We start from the raw sequence: 21815 nt of genomic DNA, 5'->3' as shown, positions 1-21815 counted from the left end.
AGATGCCCCTTTTCCACCAAATCAGTTCCAGGGCTAGCCTGGGAAATCCCATGCTGCTTTGCACAATCGTTCCGATCTGAAAAGACAGCATGGAAACTATGGTCTAAAGGCTCGCCTGAGTTAGGGAGCCAATCAGAGAGTGGGGAGGGGTGGAAAGACGGTGACACATACTCAGGGCTCCAAATTAACTTTTTTTCTTTGTGTCCCCCAGTGGTCCCGAATGGAAGCAATAGTGTCCCCATTTTTTTCCTCTCTGAAATAACCAGTGGTTAATATTATCATATGAAGTTACTATTATATTTGTAACTATGCGATTTTGAACCCTTTATATCATTTTTACAATAAGTCACAAGACACAAGCGACACATGTCCTATACATCATCTACTTCAAAATTACAGTTATTGCATTTTCAGTTTATTAAACTTTGGCGAGCTCGCTGTATGAATAGATACCCGTTTATTTAAAGGGGCCAACTAGCTCATTCAGAAAATGTTTCAACTCCCTACATCTGCAGTACACTTTAGCTGAAAATAAGACCCCTTTTATGTTCATTTCATCTACTTATACCTTGAATATCTGTTGGCACTTATAAGGCCAACTTATAATTTTCACCATTACCGTTATCCATTTTTATGAACTTTCCGTTATCCAATTTTATGAACTTTCGCTGCCGAAACGTGGGTGCAAATGTTAGCAACATCAGCATAGTGCCAGGTCCGAGCCTAGTTGTGCTGCTGACTGACTAAACTTTCTGAACTAGAAAGACACCAAGAAAACTCACTTATTCTGTTGAACGGTATCTTCCGTCAATATCATCCACATCGTTCCTGTTGTATTTTATAACGTGTCTAACAGTGTTCATTAAGTTCATTCAGTTGCTAGCGTTGCCTGCAGACCAGGCGATGACACTTTGGATCCTGAAGGTCCCGGAGACGTTATGTCTGGGCTTTCAGTTTCTTCCCCGCGGTCGGTCCGCTTCAACCACTTCAGCATTTTTGTTCTGGCAAGAGTCGGCGCAGCGTGTGCGGTAGCAATTCCATTCCAAGTCCATATAATGCGGACACCGGCCGAAGATTCTAGAACAGAATGCGCTGCTCTGTAGCCTACGGATGCAGGTGCATCGAAAGTGTAGCTACTATGTATTTTTCGCTGTTAACGTTTTAAAATTACAATTGACAAATTAGGTGAATGTCTACGTATGTCTTACGGCTTTGTAAATAATATTAATGTAGAACTTTTTTTTTTCCATTGTCCCGGGATTGTCCCAGATATGATAATTTTGTGTCCCGATGACATTTTTTATGGTCCCCGGGACATCGGGACACCGTTAGTTTCGAGCGCTGCGCGTACTACTCGACAAACGGAAGCTTGTAGTTTATTTGGGACTGTTTACGGATCACGTTTAACATGGCGGCGAGCGATACGAACCAAACTTTCGATCAAGCTTTAGACACTGTTCTGAATAGTTTAGAGCGAAAGTTTGTTTTAAAAAAAAGAACAGCGTTTGGCGTTACAGTCTTTCTTCGTCGCTCTAACTACGTCACCGGGTACAACTGCCATGATTGGCCATGGGCTACGTATACGCCAAATGATAGACATTCGCAACGTCCAATAAACGGCCGTTGACAATCGTAAACCACACCTCCCCTACGAGAAATTCAATAGGCGGATTCCAGACCATATTTCACTTGTGATATGGTCTGGTGTTAACCAGACTAGTTCGGGGCCAGTGCTGGTGCTCAACTCGTTCAACTTGCGAGCCAGCTGAGAACCAGTTTGCTTTTCCATAGCTCGCGGTGCTAAGTGGAGCCATGTCATTACATCGCTGTATACGTTAGTTACGTCACTACGTTTGCATAAACCTTGGCGCGAATATCGAAGCAAAAACAACAATAATAATAATAATGGATGACTTCGCGTTTGTACAGCTGCTGCTTCTCGTCGCTTAAAAATGGCGATCTTTCGCAGTCTTGTTGTTGTTGGTCTTAACAACTCCGCCCCCCCGCTGACGTAAGCGGTTCTTTCCTCTGGCCCAGCAGAGAGAGTTGGTTTTTCTGGCCCCAGAGCCAGTTCTTTGTCAGTGGAAACAGAAAACCCGGTTCCAAACTAAGCCCTGGAACTGCTTTGGTGGAAAAGGGGCAAGAGCGTGCGTGTGTGTAGTGTGTTACCTGGAGTGATTCGGTTTCTCTTGTCCTCTTTAAAACCCTGCAAAGTGTTTACTCCAGACTGCAGCCGGCCTCCCATCATCCCCAGCTTCACTGGGCAGTATCCTGGATCTGTCACATGCATACGAATACAAGGATGTACTACTAAATAAAAATACTCATGACTCAATACCGCATACGTTACATTACAGCAGTACTGTTTATACAGAGCCCTCACTCAGTTACCTCCAGCATTCAGATCAGCAGGGTTCACGATGCCCAGTGTGGTCGTACCATCAGACTTCCTCCGCCCAAACTCCAGCTAAAAAACAAAAAAAACCTCAATGTTCAGCATCAGTGAATCAAATCAGTGCGGCGTTTTTTTTTTTTTTAAAAGATCGCCAAGAACTAAAAAGAAAACATTTGCTTTTTGTGATCTACAGAAATACCAGTTCGGCACCTCTTTTAAAATACGACATTAAAAACCTTGGTGTTGAAGCACGAACTCACCTCACACTGAAGGCTCCTGATGGACAGTTTACCTCGAGACTCTTCTAAAATCTTTCTAATCTCTTCTAGATCTTTCTCTGCCTGGTTCGCGCTCCTCTGAGCTTCCTCTTTGGATTCCTTGCTGGAAACAAACACAGACAAGGAAGGATCATGAAAACTTTCAAAGAAGAATTAAATGCTTGAAATGTCTTGTGTTATGGATTTGAAGGTGGCCAAGTTTTAATTGGCATCAATTGTGGTTTTGTATTCTTGCAACAACCATTAGTTCATTTCTTGAATTGATAAATATTGGCACCCCGGTTACATTTCGTAACAAATTCAACGCATCACGTGTTTATAAGTTCACCCTATGAGAGAGAGAAATTTAAAATGTGTATATATATGTATTTTTTTCCCTAAACTTTGTGTGCGCGATAATGATTAAATGGAGAGAGGGTGGGGCCATACAGATGGAGAAAAACAGACACAGACAGTCAGAGAGAGAGGGAAAGAAAGACAAAAAGAAAGCGAGAGGCTTGAAGAGGAAGACAGAACTGACACTCCTGACCTACAGAAATGTTTTTGGACGCTGCTATCAGTCAGTCACTCTGCCATATGTGCTTCTTCACATTACGCTTTTCAGAGGCCAATATTTATTTTAATGCTTCTCTAGGACAAACATACCAGGCCCATCAGCGGTTATTTTTGTACTCTGGATCGTGTGATTACGACCTGCCTTTTTATTGGTCAGTCACATTTTAAGGCATTACACACACACACACACAAAAAAAAAATAATATATCAAACATTAAAAACAAAAAAGGTGTTGCAGAACATGACCTGAGCCCTGAGTGAGCTAAAGAGATGCATCAGGTATGAGGACGGTACCTGGGTGTGTCCCGGTGCGCCACTCTGGGTGACTGCGAGTTGTCGCTGGTATCCATGGGAGACGACCTGTCTTTAGGGTCACTGGATGACCTCTGTTCCTCTCCGTCTTCTGATCCTCTGTTGGGTTTCAGGTCTGCCATAAACTCGATGCTTTGTTTCAGGCTCTCGAGTCTTTCCTACACACACACACATGAAATTTTAATAAATTACTTCTAATTTCATCCTAATCTTATGTGAACCCTCTAAAATCCCAGGCTCCATTCTAACTGCAACCGTGTACACTGCTGCCCCCTAGTGAGAGAACAGGTGAACTCACAGGATTCAAGATCTTCATTCCAGAGTGGAGAAGCTTCTTCGCAGCCTTGTAGTAAATGGTATCCGGCTTGTTGTAAATCATCGCGTTCTCGCACATAATCTTGAAATCTGCCTGTTCACCAAAACGGCCATTGTGAGGTCATGAGATCGCCGTAAGTGTCATATTACAACGGATGTGATTTAACGAAAAGAAGAACGAGCGCAGGCTCGATACCTTGAGCTCGTCGAGGGTCTGGTAGTACTCTTTCTTCACCTTTTCCTTCATGGTACTGAAATCCATGGGCCTCTTAATGATCAGAGAGTAGCCAGGAGCGATGAGGTCCGTCACAGGGAATGAGAAGAACGCATTTGGGTCTTTTCTTTATATATATTTATTAAAAAAAAAAAAAAGCATACACAGTGAGTGACACTCGACACAAAGTGAATATAATGGCTTATTGTAATGCTTTAACCTCCTAAGACCCAAGCTGTTTTTTTTTTTTACATGCATTTTTTATTTCTTTTTGCTATTTGGGCTCATTAGAACCTGATTAGAATAAAAACTAAGCATCATCTTTGATAAGATGTATTTTTTGAGAAAAAGTATGTCCACATATGTGGATTCTTGTTCTGAATTTCTAAAAAGTGCTGTCCACGTATGTGACCGCTAGGCCCTAGGAGGTTAAAATTAACAAATATCATTAGTAACAACCAAAATGAATTAAAGGGATAGTTCGGGATTTTTGACATGAATCTGTATGGCATCCCCATCAATAGTGTCGTGCAAACACACTGACTTACCCCTGACAGCATCCTGTGAGTCCAGTTTTGGTCCAGACGAAAGTAGTCCGGCAAGTTTGTTGGGGTCACGAAAGTAAAACGTTTTTCGTCTCAAAACAGTATGTGTTCAAAAGAGTGATATATTTGCATCACAAAACCGCTGCCAAATAAAAAGTCAGACCTCGAAATCGCTTGGCACTATTTTCTCTCCCTTCTTATCACTGCGCGCTGCTTCATTCATTGTTTACTGCTAGCAAAGTTAGCGACAACATGTCTGACTACGACAGCGACGTTGAAAACATTGACTTCATCTCACAGCCAAAGGGATATCTTTATGAACCCGAATATACAGATGAAGAAATTCGCCAGATGGAGTTAGAATGGGCAGAGAGAGAAGTGGAAGAAGGTGAAGCTGGAGCCGCAGCTGGAGCTACAGCCTGGATAGTCGCAAGTGCGCACCATTTTCACAAATATATTATTGTATAGGTTATAGGAGGTGATAAATTTGTCGCTGTTCTTGCTCTCAAATTAGCTTGTTAGCGCCGCTGATCTGAACTCCTAATCACTGCCAAACAATGGGAAAGGTGCTGATTCCTGCGCAGATGTCAACATGACAGCACGCAGTGATACCGAGGGAGACAAAATATAGCGCCAAATAATTGCGAGGTCTGACTTTTTATTTGGCAACGGTTTTGTGATGCAAATATATCACTGTTTTGAGAAGAAAAACGTTTTACTTTCGTGACCCCAACAAACTTGCCGGACTACTTTCGTCTGGACCAAAACTAGACAAGAACTGGACTCACAGGATGCTGTCAGGGGTAAGTCAGTGTGTTTGCACGACACTGTTGATGGGGATGCCATACAGATTCATGTCAAAAATCCCGAACTATTGCTTTAATAAAGTGGGGGGGAAGAGAGACAATATTATTTGTCATTTTATTATCAAGCACAAAGCTATCAATAAATCGTGGCTTCCGGATTCTGGAAAAAGGCAGCCTTGCCCCAGGGCTAATCTCACATGATGTCAGACATGGAACCCTGGTTATCTGGGTCACTTCAGTTCATCTTACTCCGTGCTTGTTCACTCGGTGAAATTGGATATTGTTGTTGGAATCTTACAAAAATAACGATGGGAATGCGCCGAGTTGTGTTTGGATGTTCAAACCCATATACAACAGGACACTCCGTTCACGAATTTCCCAACCCTTTGCTATAGATAGATAGATAGATAGATAGATAGTCAGTCTCGGGTACAAGGAGTGCAGTTTTATATGCACTCACTGTATATACAAATATGGGTCTACACTACATCCTGCAACACCTTGACACTGCAGGGATGTATGCCAAGATCCTGTTCGTGGACTTCAGTTCGGCACTCAACACCATTGTTCCAGACATCCTCCACACCAAGCTCACTGTGCCCTCCTCCACCTGTCAGTGGATTACAAACTTCCTGACTGACAAGAAGCAGCAGGTGAGGATGGGGAGCATCATATCCAGCACTTGGACCATCAGCACTGGCGCCCCCCAAGGGTGTGTGCTCTCTCCACTGCTCTTCTCCCTTTATACCAACGATTGCACCTCAAGAGACCCGTCTGTTAAACTCCTGAAATTTGCGGACGATACAACGGTCATCGGCCTCATCCGGGACGGTGACGAGTCTGCATACAGATGGGAGGTTGAACGGCTGGTCTGGTGGTGCGGTCAGAACAATCTGGAACTGAACACGCTCAAAACTGTGGAGATGACAGTGGACTTTAGGAGTCCCCCCCCCCCCCACTCTGCTGCCCATCACCAACAACACTGTGACTGCTGTTGAAAGCTTCAGGTTTCTGGGTTCCACAATCTCTCGGGACTTGAAGTGGGAGACCAACACAGTCACCATCATCAAAAAGGCCCAACAGAGGTTGTACTTTCTGCGCCAGCTCAGGAAGCTCAACCTGCCTAAGGAGCTGCTGACACAATTCTACTCTGCCATCATTCAGTCTGTTCTTTGCTCTTCCATCACTGTTTGGTTTGGATCGGTCACCAAACAGGAGAAGAACAGACCGCAATGGACAATAAGATCTGCAGAGAAAATTATTGGTGTCAACCTGCCCTCCATCCAAGACCTGTACCTGTCCAGAGTCAGGAAACGGGCAGGTAACATCTCTGCGGACCCATCACACCCTGGTCACAAACTGTTTGAACCTCTCCCCTCAGGGAGGCGATATAGATCACTGTATGCAAAAACAACCAGACACAAGAATAGTTTCTTCCCTCAGGCTGTCTCTGTGATGAACAGCTAAAATCCACATTCATATATCAGTAATATCACTTGCAAAATATCTGCACACTCAGTCATTCTGTGCTCACTGTTACTTATATTTATTTATATTTACTATTTCATCTTTGCACTATGCACCATATTGCACCAAAACAGAAAATCCTTTGTGATAAACAACTAAAGCCCAGACTCGTATATCAGTAATATCACTTTGTAAAATATCTGAACACTCATACCGTCATTCTGTGCACACTGTATACTTTATTTATCTATTTCATACCTGACTTACCTGGATTACTTTGCACTATGAACCCCTTTTTTTGTGTGTGTTTTGTTGTTTGTTTGTTTTGTGTATACGCTTTTTATCTGTTTTGTACTATGAGAGCTAAGTGAAACCAGAGTCAAATTCCTCGTGTGTCCCCACATACCTGGCGATAAGTGTTTCTAATTTATGTGGAAATGATCTGTAGGTTTTCCTGAGCATCTTACAGAACCAGCCGCAGTTCTTCTGGACACTTTGACTGTCACACTCGCTTCTTCATTTTGCACCAAAACCCAGCAGCCTTCATTATGTTTTCTTTTTTAATCTGAAAAGTGCTCTCTTATAGAATATGCTGCTCAGATACAAACTTATTTTCCCTGTAACATTTAATTTTGTGCTGGAAAACAAACAAGCAAACAACATTTGGAACTCTAAAATGTTTTGACTCAATGTAGAAGTCATACAGTGGTGCTCGAAAGTTTGGGAACCCTTTAGAATTTTCTATATTTCTGCATAAATATGACCTAAAACATCAGATTTTCACACAAGTCCTAAAAGTAGATAAAGAGAACCCAATTAAACAAATGAGACAAAATATTATACTTGGTCGTTTATTTATTGAGGAAAATGATCCGATATTACATATCTGTGAGTGGCAAAAGTATGTGAACCTCTAGGATTAGCAGTTAATTTGAAGGTGAGATTAGAGTCAGGTGTTTTCAATCAATGGGATGACAATCAGGTGTGAGTGGGCACCCTGTTTTATTGAAAGAACAGGGATCTATCAAAGTCTGATCTTCATAACACATGTTTGTGGAAGTGTATCATGGCACAAACAAAGGAGATTTCTAAGGACCTCAGAAAAAGCGTTGTTGATCCTCATCAGGCTGGAAAAGGTTACAAAACCATCTCTAAAGAGTTTGGACTCCACCAATCCACAGTCAGACAGATTGTGTACAAATGGAGGAAATTCAAGACCATTGTTACCCTCCCCAGGAGTGGTCAACCAACAAAGATCACTCCAAGATCAAGGCGTGTAATGGTCGGCGAGGTCACAAAGGACCCCAGGGTAACTTCTAAGCACAGGGTTCCCACACTTTCTTAAACATCAAATTCAAGGACCCAACACAGTATAGTTTGAGAGACGGATCAAGGTTAATTACCGTTACAACACTAAGAATTTTTATAATGAGAACTAGCAGGCTTTACAAAAGCTCACAGTCAACAATTAAACAGAGAGAGAGGCTTGAATGTGTCAAGACTTCTCTATTGTACTGTTACAGTGATGGCAGACTATGTGGTCTCTTGCCTTCCCTAACACAGCACAGCAAAACAGTGTGTAAGTTGAGCGATAAAGTAAACTGCTTATTTATTTCATTAGCACCAGTTTCACAACACAAACATATTTTTGATGAACATGACCATGGCCAAATGAGTAGACAAATAAATGCCACCTGCCTCAAGAAAGTGCGACAGTCACCATCACGTGCGCATGAGTGACTGAAGTTGATTGATGCAGGTTAAACAGCGACAAGACAGCTAACGTTAAGCAAACTTTGTGGATGTAACTCTGTATTGTAGAGCTTGACAAAGGTTTGCCAAAGTTAATTCCAAGCCCATGTGGTTATATCAGCTAATGATGAATGATGGTACTTGATGCAGTGCTGTCTGAGGGTCTTCAATTTCTATTTTTGCACAAAATGTATAAATTCAAGGACTTTCAGTGACCCATGTCTATTTATGTATATTTTCAAAAACTTTCAAGGCCTTGATTTTTTTTTCTCAAATTCACAAACTTTCAAGGATTTCAAGGACCCGTGGGAACCATGTAAGCAACTGAAGGCCTCTCACATTGGCTAAATGTTAATGTTCATGAGTCCACCATCAGGAGAACACTGAACAACAATGGTGTGCATGGCAGGGTTGCAAGGAGAAAGCCACTGCTCTCCAAAAAGAACATTGCTGCTCGTCTGCAATTTGCTAAAGATCACGTGGACAATCCAGAAGGCTATTGGAAAAATGTTTTGTGGACGGATGAAACCAAAATAGAACTTTTTGGTTTAAATGAGAAGCGTTATGTTTGGAGAAAGGAAAACACTGCATTCCAGCATAAGAACCTTATCCCATCTGTGAAACATGGTGGTGGTAGTATCATGGTTTGGGCCTGTTTTGCTGCATCTGGGCCAGGACGGCTTGCCGTCATTGATGGAACAATGAATTCTGAATTATACCAGCGAATTCTAAAGGAAAATGTCAGGACATCTGTCCACGAACTGAATCTCAAGAGAAGGTGGGTCATGCAGCAAGACAACGACCCTAAGCACACAAGTCGTTCTACCAAAGAATAGTTAAAGAAGAATAAAGTTAATGTTTTGGAATGGCCAAGTCAAAGTCCTGACCTTAATCCAATCGAAATGTTGTGGAAGGACCTGAAGCGAGCAGTTCATGTGAGGAAACCCACCAACATCCCAGAGTTGAAGCTGTTCTGTACGGAGGAATGGGCTAAAATTCCTCCAAGCCGGTGTGCAGGACTGATCAACAGTTACCGCAAACGTTTAGTTGCAGTTATTGCTGCACAAGGGGGTCACACCAGATACTGAAAGCAAAGGTTCACATACTTTTGCCACTCACAGAGATGTAATATTGGATCATTTTCCTCAATAAATAAATGACCAAGTATAATATTTTTGTCTCATTTGTTTAACTGGGTTCTCTTTATCTACTTTTAGGACTTGTGTGAAAATCTGATGATGTTTTAGGTCATATTTATGCAGAAATACAGAAAATTCTAAAGGGTTCACAAACTTTCAAGCACCACTGTAACAAAGTTTGGATGAAAAAAATGAAGGTGGGGGTCGAAGACTTTTGCACAGTACTGTATATATGTATTAATGAATGTCCACACACACACACACGTGCAGTAAATTGCCTGTACCTCTGTAACTGCCTGATCAGCTGACTCAGTGCTTCCTGTAGTGGAGTCTGCTCTTTTTCTGTTCGGGACAAAACACAATTATTAAACACACCGAGGTCACAGATGAACACTGAACCCCATACACGCTGTAACGAGGGTTTTTTTCCCCTAAATATCAGAGTTTGCTGTCCACAATGAAATACATACATGATAAAACAAACAAGAAAAAACCCTGTATCGATCACATCCCCTTTACACCATTTCTAAGCATTTGCGCACGAGCAAAAACAGTTATGAGGAAAAAACCCACATTTTGCGTACATACTTCTGACATACACAGCTTAACAAAATGACAGACTCATGATTAGTAAATCAAGTCAAAGAAATCCTCATAAAACACGTATCCATAGACAAGAGGATCAGAAAAAAGAATTTCAAGACTCATCTTATTTTAGAAATTGTGTAATAAATGCAATACGGCATGATTTGCATGAATATGGACAAATCCAATCAAGGTTAGAGCGATTGTAAAATGGTTTAAAAACAGACCACCAGCACCAACGAAAAACAGTCAGAAATGTGGAAAGTTTTGGCACTGATCATGTGACAAACAGCAACCAATCAGACAACAATAATAAAAAAAAAAAAATCTGTTTTTAATATCTCCAAGTTAAGATATGGACAAAAGGAAGAAAGTGAATCCATACTCATATTAAAATGATGCTGGGATGAATAAATACCTTCCGGTTTAGCCAGTGAAGGAGTGAGGGGTTTATCCTGGGATCCATCAGACCGGGCCGGAGTTCTGCTCTGCTCGTCCCAATCCATATCCACCGGCTCTTGAGCTTTCTTCTTCTTCGTCATCTAAGCGCGCGCGCACAATGCAAAGCCTTTTCATTCAACATGGTTTTATGTAACACCTGCGTCAACATTTACACAAACACCGTGTGATTTATCACCTTTCTTTTCTTGTCCTCTCCGGGGGAACCTGGAGGACTCTCTTTGTCCTTTTCATCCTTCTTTTTCTTCTTCTTCTTCTTTTCCTTGTGTTTGTCAGACTCAACCTGGTGGTCATGGACGGGTTCGAGGCTGGCACTTCCGGTGGTGACCTCATTACCTGCCACCTTCAAAACGAGCTTCAGGGGCCTGTCTCCGTATTCTGACACACAAATAAAAGGAAGATGATGTAAATAATAATAATAATAATAAAGCTGATATTTAAATCCACATCTGTATTAAATCAAACCTAAATTTGGGATCTGCTGGATTACTAACAATTGCGTTCCCACTTTTTTCCCTCTCTCAATTAAAAAAAAAAAAAAAACCCACACATACTGACATCGTCACAGCAAGCGAGCACCTCTGCGTAAGTTTTTCTGATCTGTGTTCTAGGGCTGTAACGATATGCGTATCGAAATCGCGATACGCAGAGCCACGATCCGTATCGCGATACAAGAAGGCAGAATCGCGGTACACCCTTTCAAACTTCTCCTCAGCCCAAAAACAGAGGTGCTTCCAAACTTCAATTTATGAATACTTTACTTTTTATTTAAATTACATTTTAAACTTACTTAAATTACTTTTATTTTTTTATATCTATTAGTAAGTCGTTTTTTCGCCGACCTGCGACAATCTTCTGCGAGTCACGCAACGTCCACACTCGCCACTGGCAGAGCATTCATTTCTTTTAAGCGGTCGCCATTCTGGTTGCGACGCGGGGAGCGAATCTGTAAACAAGCAGCTCATTGGCTGGCTAGGTGTGCCACAAGCCAATCACAATCACTTGACCGGAAAGGCATGCAGTGTTGCCAGATTGGGCGGGTTTAGGTGCTTTTTGGCTGGTTTTGAACATATTTTGGGGTGGAAAACGTTAGCAATATCTGGCAACACTGAAGGCATGTCTGCTTGGGCGGAAGCCTTCTGCGGCAGTTACATTTTGACACGCGAGCAATGTTTCACCATAAAAATTCCGTAATTTCCATCTGTTTTCCGCGATCACAGAAAATCATTGGCCCTATGAGAGTGAGACAGTGAGAGAGCCACCCCCCCCAAAAAAAAAATCTTAACGGATTTACACGATTTGGAAAAATGACTTTTTCAGAACCGAAAAAAACAGAGCTTCCGGCTCAGCAGTATTATTTTGAGAAATAAAACAATCTTTGGATATACATTTGTTCATTTTTGCATACATATTACTCATTCTCTGCAGTGGTCTGAATTATTTGTTATTAAATAGTTAATGCAAGTAAGTAAATGTTAATAAGTCAAATTTACTACTTTAAAAATACATTTTTAAAAAATTGTGGGCGTATCGAATCGTGGGTCAAAAATCGCGATATGAATCGAATCGTGAGTTGGGTGTATCGTTACAGCCCTACTGTGTTCACAAGCATGAAGCGTCATGTCAGATACATTTACGGCACAGTCATGCATCAGAAATCAGCATTTCTAGTCGCACTTGTTAAGGCTGAGTTTAAATCCCAGACGAAGAGAAAGATATTTAACTGTCATATGCTCAGCTCTATGTTGTTATTATCGAATTAATAAAAATGATAAGATAAACATCTTTCATGCACAGCGTCCACGCTGATGGACAGTCGATTTAAAATGTAAACCACCTCCAAAACACTCATCACTTATTCACCATTCTCAGTATATAATGTTTCTGGTATATCTTTACAAACTTTCTGCACAAAAAAATAAACAAATTAAAATTTGTATATTTGTACCAGACTCCAATGAACACCTTAAGGTTTTTTTTTTTAAGTTTTGTTTGAATTTATTTCTTGAAGGTTTTTTTAAGAAGAAACAACCTTTGTCACATGCACACTTCAAGCACAGTGAAATTCATCCTCTGCATTTAACCCATCTGAAGCAGTGAACGCGCGCGCACCTCCTAAATCAGCTGCATCATGCAACAGCAAAAAATGTGACTTTTTTCGAATCATTTTGGTTCACAATATTAAATATCTTCGATCTGAAGGTTAACATTTGACAGAGTCGCCTAAGCTTCCTTCACCTGCCTCTCTTTTATTTACTTTTTTTTGATAAAAGCTATTTTTGGATGAACCCTCACCCTTATTGTGAGGAAACATAAAAGTGGCTCCCAAATAAATAAATAAATCCCCACCATAACTCTTAGGGAGCTCTATAACATTTTTGTTTTTAGACAAAAAAAAAATATATTTTTTTAAATCCTTTTTTTAGAAGAACTTTATTCATCACGTGCACTTGTGAAATTCCTCTCTGCATTTAACCCATCTGAAGCAGTGAACACACACATACTGTACCCAGAACAGTGGGCAGCCATGCTAACAGCACCCGGGGAGCAGTTAAGGGTTCGGTGCTTCACTCAAGGGCACCTCAGCCCAAAGCCGTCCCATATTAACCTAACTGCACGTCTTTGGACTGTTTGGGAAACCGGAGCACCCAGAGGAAACCCACGCAGACACGGGGAGAACATGCAAACTCCACACAGAAAGGCCCCCGTCGGCCACTGGGCTTGAACCCGGAACCTTCTTGCTGTGAGGCGACAGTGCTAACCACTACACCACCGTGCCAGAATATTACTCATCATGTTCCTGAATATGAACAATGTATTTAATTTTTAATAAAAGTTTTTTTTTTCCAGAAAAAGTGAAAAATCATACGACATGCAATTTTAAGAATCTGGATTTAAAAAAAAAAAATTATAATTGAAAGGTGTCTTGGTACTTGGACCCACAAGTTCCTATAAAGAAAGAAAGAAAGAAAGCACAACTTTATTCATCACACATTGTGAAATTCCTCTCTGCATTTAACCCATCTGAAGCAGTGAACACACACATGCACGCACACACATGTGAGCAATGAGCGCGCACACATAACTTACATACCCAGAGCAGTGGGCAGCCATGCTAACAACGCCCGGGGAGCAGTTGGGAGTTTGGTGCTTCGCTCAAGGACACCTCGGCCCAAAGCCGTCCCATATTAACCTAACCTGCATGTCTTTGGACTGTTGGGGAAACCAGAGCACCCGGAGGAAACCCACGCAGACACGGGGAGAACATATGCAAACTCCACAGAGAAAGGCCCTTGCTGGCCGCGAACCCAGAACCTTCTTGCTGTGAGGCGACCGTGCTAACCACTACACGACCGTGCCGTCCAACAGCACATCCAGAAGTGTTTTCATTCATTCATTCATTCATTCATCTTCCATACCATGAACTGGAGCCAATCTCAGGTGACTTCAGGCGAGATTCACCCTGGAGAGATCACTAATCTATCGCAGGGCTACACAGAGACAAACAACCACTGACACACACATTCTCACCTAGGGGTAATTTACAGCAGCCAGTTGACCTAAACTGCATGTCTTTGGACTGTAGAAACCACAGCACCTTGAGGAAACCCACACAGACACAAAGAGAACATGCAGTGGTTAGCACGGTCGCCTCACAGCAAGAACGTTCCAGGTTTGAACCCAGCGGCCGGTGTCACGGTCCGATCGTGCGCTGGTATAAATTTACCACGCGCATGCGCAGACCGAATTTTTTTCCCCGGTCAACTTCTGGGAAGTCTAAATTTACCATTTCTTGCTGCGATTTTGTACCGAGCATTTCACCGAAACATCAGAAATCATAATGAGTCTCACTCAAACAAATCAATATTCATCAGGATAAAGTAAAAATAATTTATTTGTGGATCAAGTATGACCATAAATCTATCATATTGGACTGGTAAATTCTGACTAGGCCCAGTGACAGCAGTCTAATTATATCAAGTTGGTAAATTTGAGAGAATAACTCATCTCATTATCTCTAGCCGCTTTATCCTGTTCTACAGGGTCGCAGGCGAGCTGGAGCCTATCCCAGCTGACTACGGGCGAAAGGCGGGGTACACCCTGGACAAGTCGCCAGGTCATCACAGGGCTGACACATAGACACAGACAACCATTCACACTCACATTCACACCTACGGCCAATTTAGAGTCACCAGTTAACCTAACCTGCATGTCTTTGGACTGTGGGGGAAACCGGAGCACCCGGAGGAAACCCACGCGGACACGGGGAGAACATGCAAACTCCGCACAGAAAGGCCCTCGCCGGCCACGGGGCTCGAACCCAGGACCTTCTTGCTGTGAGGCGACAGCGCTAACCACTACACCACTGTGCCGCCTGAAAGAGTAACTAAATTATTATAATCATGAGGAGTCTTACTTAAACAAATCAATATTCATCAAGATAAAGTGTAAATAATTCAAGTATGAACATGAACATAAATCTCATATTAGGCTGGTAAATTCAGACTAGGCCCAATTATACCAAGTTGGTAAATTTATACTGTGGTAAGGTTAGACCGTGGCTGCTACAGTTTAAATTTACCTGGTAAATTCAGACCGTGACACCGGTGACGGCCTTTCTGTGCGGAGTTTGCATGTTCTCCCCGTGTCTGCGTGGGTTTCCTCCGGGTGCTCCGGTTTCCCCCACAGTCCAAAGACATGCAGTTAGGTTGACGTGGGGCGGCCTTGTGCTGAAGTGCCCTTGAGCGAGGTACCGAACCCCTGACTGCTCCCCGGGCGCGCTAGTGTGGCTGCCCATTGCTCTGAGTGTGTGTGTGTGTGTGTGTGTTCACTGCTTCAGATGGGTTAAATGCAGAGGATGAATTTCACTGTGCTTGAAGTGTACATGTGATGAATAAACCCCACACAGAAAGAATCTTTTCAAGAATCTTCAAGCAAGTCCAGTTGCTCTCTTCTACCAACCACAGATTACTATGTACCTGGATGACTGGGATTCTTCACAGATATGTTTCTACGCACTTTGGGATGAGATCCCTTCGACTGGTGCGGGAGTATGAGAGGACTTCCAGAAAACTGGCAGACATCTTAGCCAGAGAGGATCGTTCATTTTTGCCAACCTGGAACGGCCATCACTGAACAGAGGTGGGTGTCTAAGACATCTTTTATCAGCCACCTACAATGCAGCCATCAGCATTCTGATTCTATGATGCGAAACGTTTTCAAGAATCTTCAAGCAAGTCCAGTTGCTCTCTTCTACCAACCACAGATTACTATGTACCTGGATGACTGAGATTCTTCACAGATATGTTCCCACACAGAAAGGCAACAATCGAACCCAGAACCTTCTGAAACGACACAGTTCCTGTTCTCACTGCTGTTACAGCAGCTGGTTCATGTTAGAGAAACCAGAAAAGCGTGAACTCCTCTGTCCTGAAGATGTTACACAGCACTGACACTGGAGACTCCTTCCATAAAGACATCTACTTACATGAATGAGCCGTTACTATAGAAACCATAACTCGCGCATTAATATTGTAACCATGTGATTCGAATTACAGCCGGAACTACTGTCAGACCTTCGGTCCTAGAAAACTAATCCCCAACTTTCTGACCAGATTCGAGAACCTAAGCTGAACCCGAGGTTCAGAAGACTGTACTGTTATTCATTAGCAGTTAGCTGGATAAAATACCGGCTAGCTAACAAGCTAACGTGACTCAAAAGTGGCTAGCTAAGCTAGCCGTCCGTTAAAGCGGTTATACAGATCATACAAATACAAAACATTTAAAAATCACATCCTACCGTCATATATGTGCTTCTCTGATTTGTGCTTTTTATGCTTTTTGCCCATATTTAAAAAATATTATTGTTATTATGGACCTAAATATCCAGTCAGGTGTGTGTTTGACTTGTCTGTTCTTCCTTTGTGTTGTTTTATTCGTGTGTGCGTTCGGATGTTATATTGCTGCTCAGTCTGAACAGCGCCATCTTGTGGTCGGCGTCAAGAACTGAAAGGCGACACCATTTTGTCCTGTTAAAAATTAACATAATTAATCAAATTAAACAATTGCTTTAAACTATAATGGTTTTTTAAAATATATTTTTAAAATAATTGTCATAATTAAATTGTGGAATTTTGCATATATGACCGGAGGTGACAAGAAAAAAACTCCCTAAGACAACATCAGGAAAGAACCTTGAGAGGAACCAGACACAAAAGGGAACCCATCCTCATCTGGGTGGCACTGATAGTACCATTATAAATAAATAAATAAATAAATATTTTGGTTTCAGAACAATTTATTAATTTAAATAAAATTTCAGCAATAAACACAACTACAGCTAGGATGGCACGGTGGTGTAGTGGTTAGCGTTGTTGCCTCACAGCAAGAAGGTCCTGGGTTCGAGCCCCGTGGCCGGGGAGGGCCTTTCTGTGTGGAGTTTGCATGTTCTCCCCATGTCCACGTGGGTTTCCTCCGGGTGCTCCGGTTTCCCCCACAGTCCAAAGACATGCAGGTTAGGTTAACTGGTGACTCTAAATTGAGCGTAGGTGTGAATGTGAGTGTGAATGGTTGTCTGTGTCTATGTGTCAGCCCTGTGATGACCTGGCGACTTGTCCAGGGTGTACCCCGCCTTTCGCCCGTAGTCAGCTGGGATAGGCTCCAGCTCGCCTGCAACCCTGTAGAACAGGATAAAGCGGCTACAGATAATGAGATCATTGTACAAATTTGAATAACAAGCCTAATATTAGAGTATATGAAGTTTGGAGGGATTCTGTAAAATTTAAAGAGGTCTGACTAATTACTTCTCCTGACCCAAATGTGTGGGTCTTCTGGTGGTCTTTCCATGGCCTCAGCGGCAGCTTGTCCTGATAAAAGTCACACGATTCACAATTAAAAGATCATATAATGTTTGTATTCGTTATTTAACATGAATTGAACTAATATCAGCAGTTCTTCAGTTACATTACTGACATAATATCAATATTTATACCTGCTTTGTTGGCTTGGAATTTTTTGTAAATTATCTTCCTTCCTCTGCTTCATTTCTTTCTCCTGGTCCTTTTCTCATTTGCAGTCCCAGTGTTTACAACAGGCTTCTCTGTATTATTGCTGTTTACTCCATCTTTAGGTAATAATGTATCATCTCACAGCCATTAATAATATTATTATTGGCACTTTAATTGAGCTTACATATTCCTAATTGCAGTTTTCACTTATGTTTTTACAAATAACGTATCGTCTCATCCAGTTTACCATCCACTAGCTGTACGTACTGCAGCCTTAGCTTTTATGTATTTATTTACTTATTTATCTGTTTGTTTATGTGTTTGTTTGAGTAGTTGATGTTTGGAGGGATTGTGTGAAATTTATTTTACAGTTAAAGAGATATATCAGTGTGAGTAATTGCTTCTACTCACCCAGAGATAGGCTGTTGTTGGGTTCTGTGTCTTTCTTCAATGTCAGGGTCAACTTCAGCCTCAGCTTCCATCTCAGTCTCAACCTCAGCCAGTTTACAAAATACAGACAAGTCACGGAATACGGATTCACAGAAAAAAACAAAAACAAATATATAATACAAAGCACGGATCTTTAATTCACAGATATGTGATATTTTCCGTGAAATATAAATATTTAAAATTAAATAGTACATTAATAAAGTAAACATACAAATGCAATCTTGGAAGAAATATGTAAACTTCACCCCCTTTTGGCAAAAATGGCATTTCAGAGTTGTGTTTTCTGTATATTATTAGATGTTATCGAAAGACTCGTCTGCTGATTAGTGAGTATTGGCTCGACTTTATCTGGTGATTCTACCTCCATAATGTAGCTAGATAATGTCACTGTGGAGACAATCTTTCTGACATCCGTGCCATCGTTCTGTGAACGCATAGCAACGTTCGTAAAATTAACCATCCATGATACATCATCTGTATGAAATCCGTAACCAATCCGTAATATACTAAAACGTCCGTGACCAATCCATAAATTACTAGCATCCGTATTAAAACGCGTAACCACTCCGTATTTTGTATCCTTTTTTTATATATATTTCCATGCATCCGTAGTCCGTGACTTGTCCCTATTTTGTCATCCACCTCAGCTTCATCTTCTATTTCAGCTTCAAATTGAGCTTTAGGCATGTAAGACATGAAGTGGTGGTCAGCTCCATGCCACTTGGTGGCGGTAGTGCATCAATTCTTTGGTTGCCAACTGCAAGTAAACCTCGAAGAAGAAGAAGAAGCAGCCGCAGCAGAAGAAGAAGTGGTGGTCAGCTGAGCTCTCTGTTCACAAAGCTCCATGTTAGTCATTAAAATGCCCTACGCCTGTGTTGTTTTGGGCTGCTCGAATCGAACAAACCGTGAAACTGATAAACGTTTCTTCCGGGTTCCCCGTGAAGTGATAAAAAAGGGTGAAAGAGCAAAGGATTTCACCAGAAGACGAAGAGAAAAGTGGCTCTCTAACCTCTCTCTGCGGTCCAAAGGAGCTCAGTCGAAGAATGCTCGAGTTTGCAGCGATCACTTTGTTAAAGGTTTGTAAATTCCTCTGATTTATTTCGTTTGGATTCACAAATGACTTTTCTCACCATTTTTCTGTTATTTCATTTTGTTTTGAAGGACGTTCAGAAGTTGCTAAAGTTTTTGTTTGATCCTGTAAACGAACACGTGTGTGTTTTCACTTTATTCATCAGGATGTCCGAGTAATCTTTATAAGGATGATGATGTAGATTGGGCTCCTACACTGAACCTGGGACATGAAAAAGTGAAAAAGCAATCAGAGGTGCAATTAGGAAGTATAGTATCTATCTCATCACCTCCCCAGACTGCAGTGCCCCCCCAACTGCCCCCACAACAGCCCCCTGGATCCTCTTGGCTGATCGCTTCACAGGCTGCAGGAAGCCAGAGTCCAGCAGACCGAGAGCATCAGTGCAGCCAGGAGCTGATCATCATTGAGAAGCAGCAGCTCCAGTTACTCCGAGACCTGCATGACCAAAGGGAGCGGCACCATCAGGAGCAGATGGGCCTTAAACGGGCAAAACTAGATCTGCTCTCCAGACAACTGGAGCTTCGGAGTGAATTCACTGGAGTGCAGACATTATTGTTGTTTTAACTGTTATTCACAATGCCAAGTTAGCAATGTTCTCCCAAACATACACAAAATGTTAAAGATGCAGCAATGTGTTTCATTTATGACACTAAATGAGATAATCAGTTGCCTTCTAATGGAGATAATTTGATTAAAACGTAGTGATATCCATCCATAATTCCACATCACATTGAAATATATTCAATGTTTTGTGTATATTTATTTAATAATTAACTCGTTGTACGGGGCGGCACGGTGGTGTAGTGGTTAGCGCTGTCGCCTCACAGCAAGAAGGTCCTGGGTTCGAGCCCCGTGGCCGGCGAGGGCCTTTCTGTGCGGAGTTTGCATGTTCTCCCCGTGTCCGCGTGGGTTTCCTCCGGGTGCTCCGGTTTCCCCCACAGTCCAAAGACATGCAGGTTAGGTTAACTGGTGACTCTAAATTGACCGTAGGTGTGAATGTGAGTGTGAATGGTTGTCTGTGTCTATGTGTCAGCCCTGTGATGACCTGGCGACTTGTCCAGGGTGTACCCCGCCTTTCGCCCGTAGTCAGCTGGGATAGGCTCCAGCTTGCCTGCGACCCTGTAGAACAGGATAAAGCGGCTAGAGATAATGAGATGAGATGAGAACTCATTGTACAAGAAAAATAATTTAACGCCGGCAGCAGATTCAACACCAGTCTCCGCCCAGTGATTGTCAGAGTCCCTTAGAGGCGCATCGCGTTCCGTGTATTCGGCTGCGAGTGCGCTCTTAAAGATGCTGTGAAAGAGTGTTCCAGGTCCATCATATGTTAAGAGCGAAATAAAGTACGACTCTGGCTACAAACATTGTTTGGGAAAACCACGTTAGCTTAACGATGGATCTAAAGACGCTCTTAGTGTTAAGAGACTTTCAGGAAACCCATCCCAGTACATTTACACGCACACTAATACTCCACTATTATTCTGAATATGACAATATTTGGAATATTTATTTTTTTTTACTAGCCATGTAAACAGCTTAGTAGGAATATTGTTTTTTTAGAATAAGGGCAAAAACTGTAATATTTTGTAATATGCTACTTGTTATGATCTTTTTTGTAAATTTTATAAACAAGAAATTTTTTACATCATTGGAGCTTCATTAATTTTAGTTGAGCTCTGCTCTAGAGGGCAGTATTGCCTTATTTTCAAGATTATTTTCTATTGACTTTATTCCTTTATTTGTTTTTCAGGACTTTATTTGTTTTTCATCACTGTAATGTGCTTTTATAAGATGTAAGCAAATCTTTAGATTCTGTATAATATCCTCATGTGATGATGAAGGAAGCCATTACGGTATATTGAATATACAGGGTGTTTCAAAAAATGTGATATTTCACAATCTACTGGGGCGGCACGGTGGTGTAGTGGTTAGCGCTGTCACCTCACAGCAAGAAGGTCTGGGTTCGAGCCCCGGGGCCGGCGAGGGCCTTTCTGTGCGGAGTTTGCATGTTCTCCCCGTGTCCACGTGGGTTTCCTCCGGGTGCTCCGGTTTCCCCCACAGTCCAAAGACATGCAGGTTAGGTTAACTGGTGGCTCTAAATTGAGCGTAGGTGTGAATGTGAGTGTGAATGGTTGTCTGTGTCTATGTGTCAGCCCTGTGATGACCTGGTGACTTGTCCAGGGTGTACCCCGCCTTTCGCCCGTAGTCAGCTGGGATAGGCTCCAGCTCGCCTGCGACCCTGTAGAACAGGATAAAGCGGCTAGAGATAATGATGAGATATAGAAATGCCATTCACTGGAAAAGAAAAGGCATTTTGTGTGTTAGAGTACGCTCGAACACAGTCGAAGCAGACTATGCAGCGTGCATTTATGAGAGAATTCTCTAAAATGCACCAACTGTAATGCAGAGTTGGACATGGCACAAAAAGTTCAAAAGAGAAAGGCTG

General features: G+C 42.0%; 2 protein-coding genes across 2 annotated transcripts in view; one reads left to right on the top strand and one right to left on the bottom strand.

Moving 5' to 3' along the window:
• Positions 1–16761, bottom strand: part of brd7 (bromodomain containing 7) — a 31699-nt gene extending 14938 nt beyond the window's left edge. Inside the window, exons 1-10 of the mRNA XM_060911637.1 lie at positions 16623–16761; positions 11001–11200; positions 10782–10905; positions 10063–10120; positions 4052–4196; positions 3839–3949; positions 3523–3698; positions 2656–2776; positions 2392–2467; positions 2170–2277 (exon numbers count right to left, since the gene is read on the bottom strand). Of these exons, the coding sequence (XP_060767620.1) occupies positions 2170–2277; positions 2392–2467; positions 2656–2776; positions 3523–3698; positions 3839–3949; positions 4052–4196; positions 10063–10120; positions 10782–10905; positions 11001–11200; positions 16623–16671 (1168 nt within the window). The 5' untranslated portion in view covers positions 16672–16761. The remainder of the gene's footprint in view (positions 1–2169; positions 2278–2391; positions 2468–2655; positions 2777–3522; positions 3699–3838; positions 3950–4051; positions 4197–10062; positions 10121–10781; positions 10906–11000; positions 11201–16622) is intronic.
• A 2322-nt stretch (positions 16762–19083) lies between these two features.
• Positions 19084–20259, top strand: LOC132874954 (uncharacterized). The gene is made up of 2 exons (XM_060911466.1): positions 19084–19355; positions 19515–20259. The coding sequence occupies exons 1-2, from the start codon at positions 19124–19126 to the stop codon at positions 19931–19933; spliced, it is 651 nt and encodes a 216-aa protein (XP_060767449.1). The 5' UTR covers positions 19084–19123; the 3' UTR covers positions 19934–20259.
• The last annotated feature ends 1556 nt before the right edge of the window (positions 20260–21815 follow it).

This window comes from Neoarius graeffei, chromosome 27 (genome assembly GCF_027579695.1).
Source record: "Neoarius graeffei isolate fNeoGra1 chromosome 27, fNeoGra1.pri, whole genome shotgun sequence".
Taxonomy (NCBI): domain Eukaryota; kingdom Metazoa; phylum Chordata; class Actinopteri; order Siluriformes; family Ariidae; genus Neoarius; species Neoarius graeffei.
The sequence above is the reverse complement of the archived record's forward strand: the minus strand, read 5'-3'. Positions and strand labels throughout refer to the sequence as shown.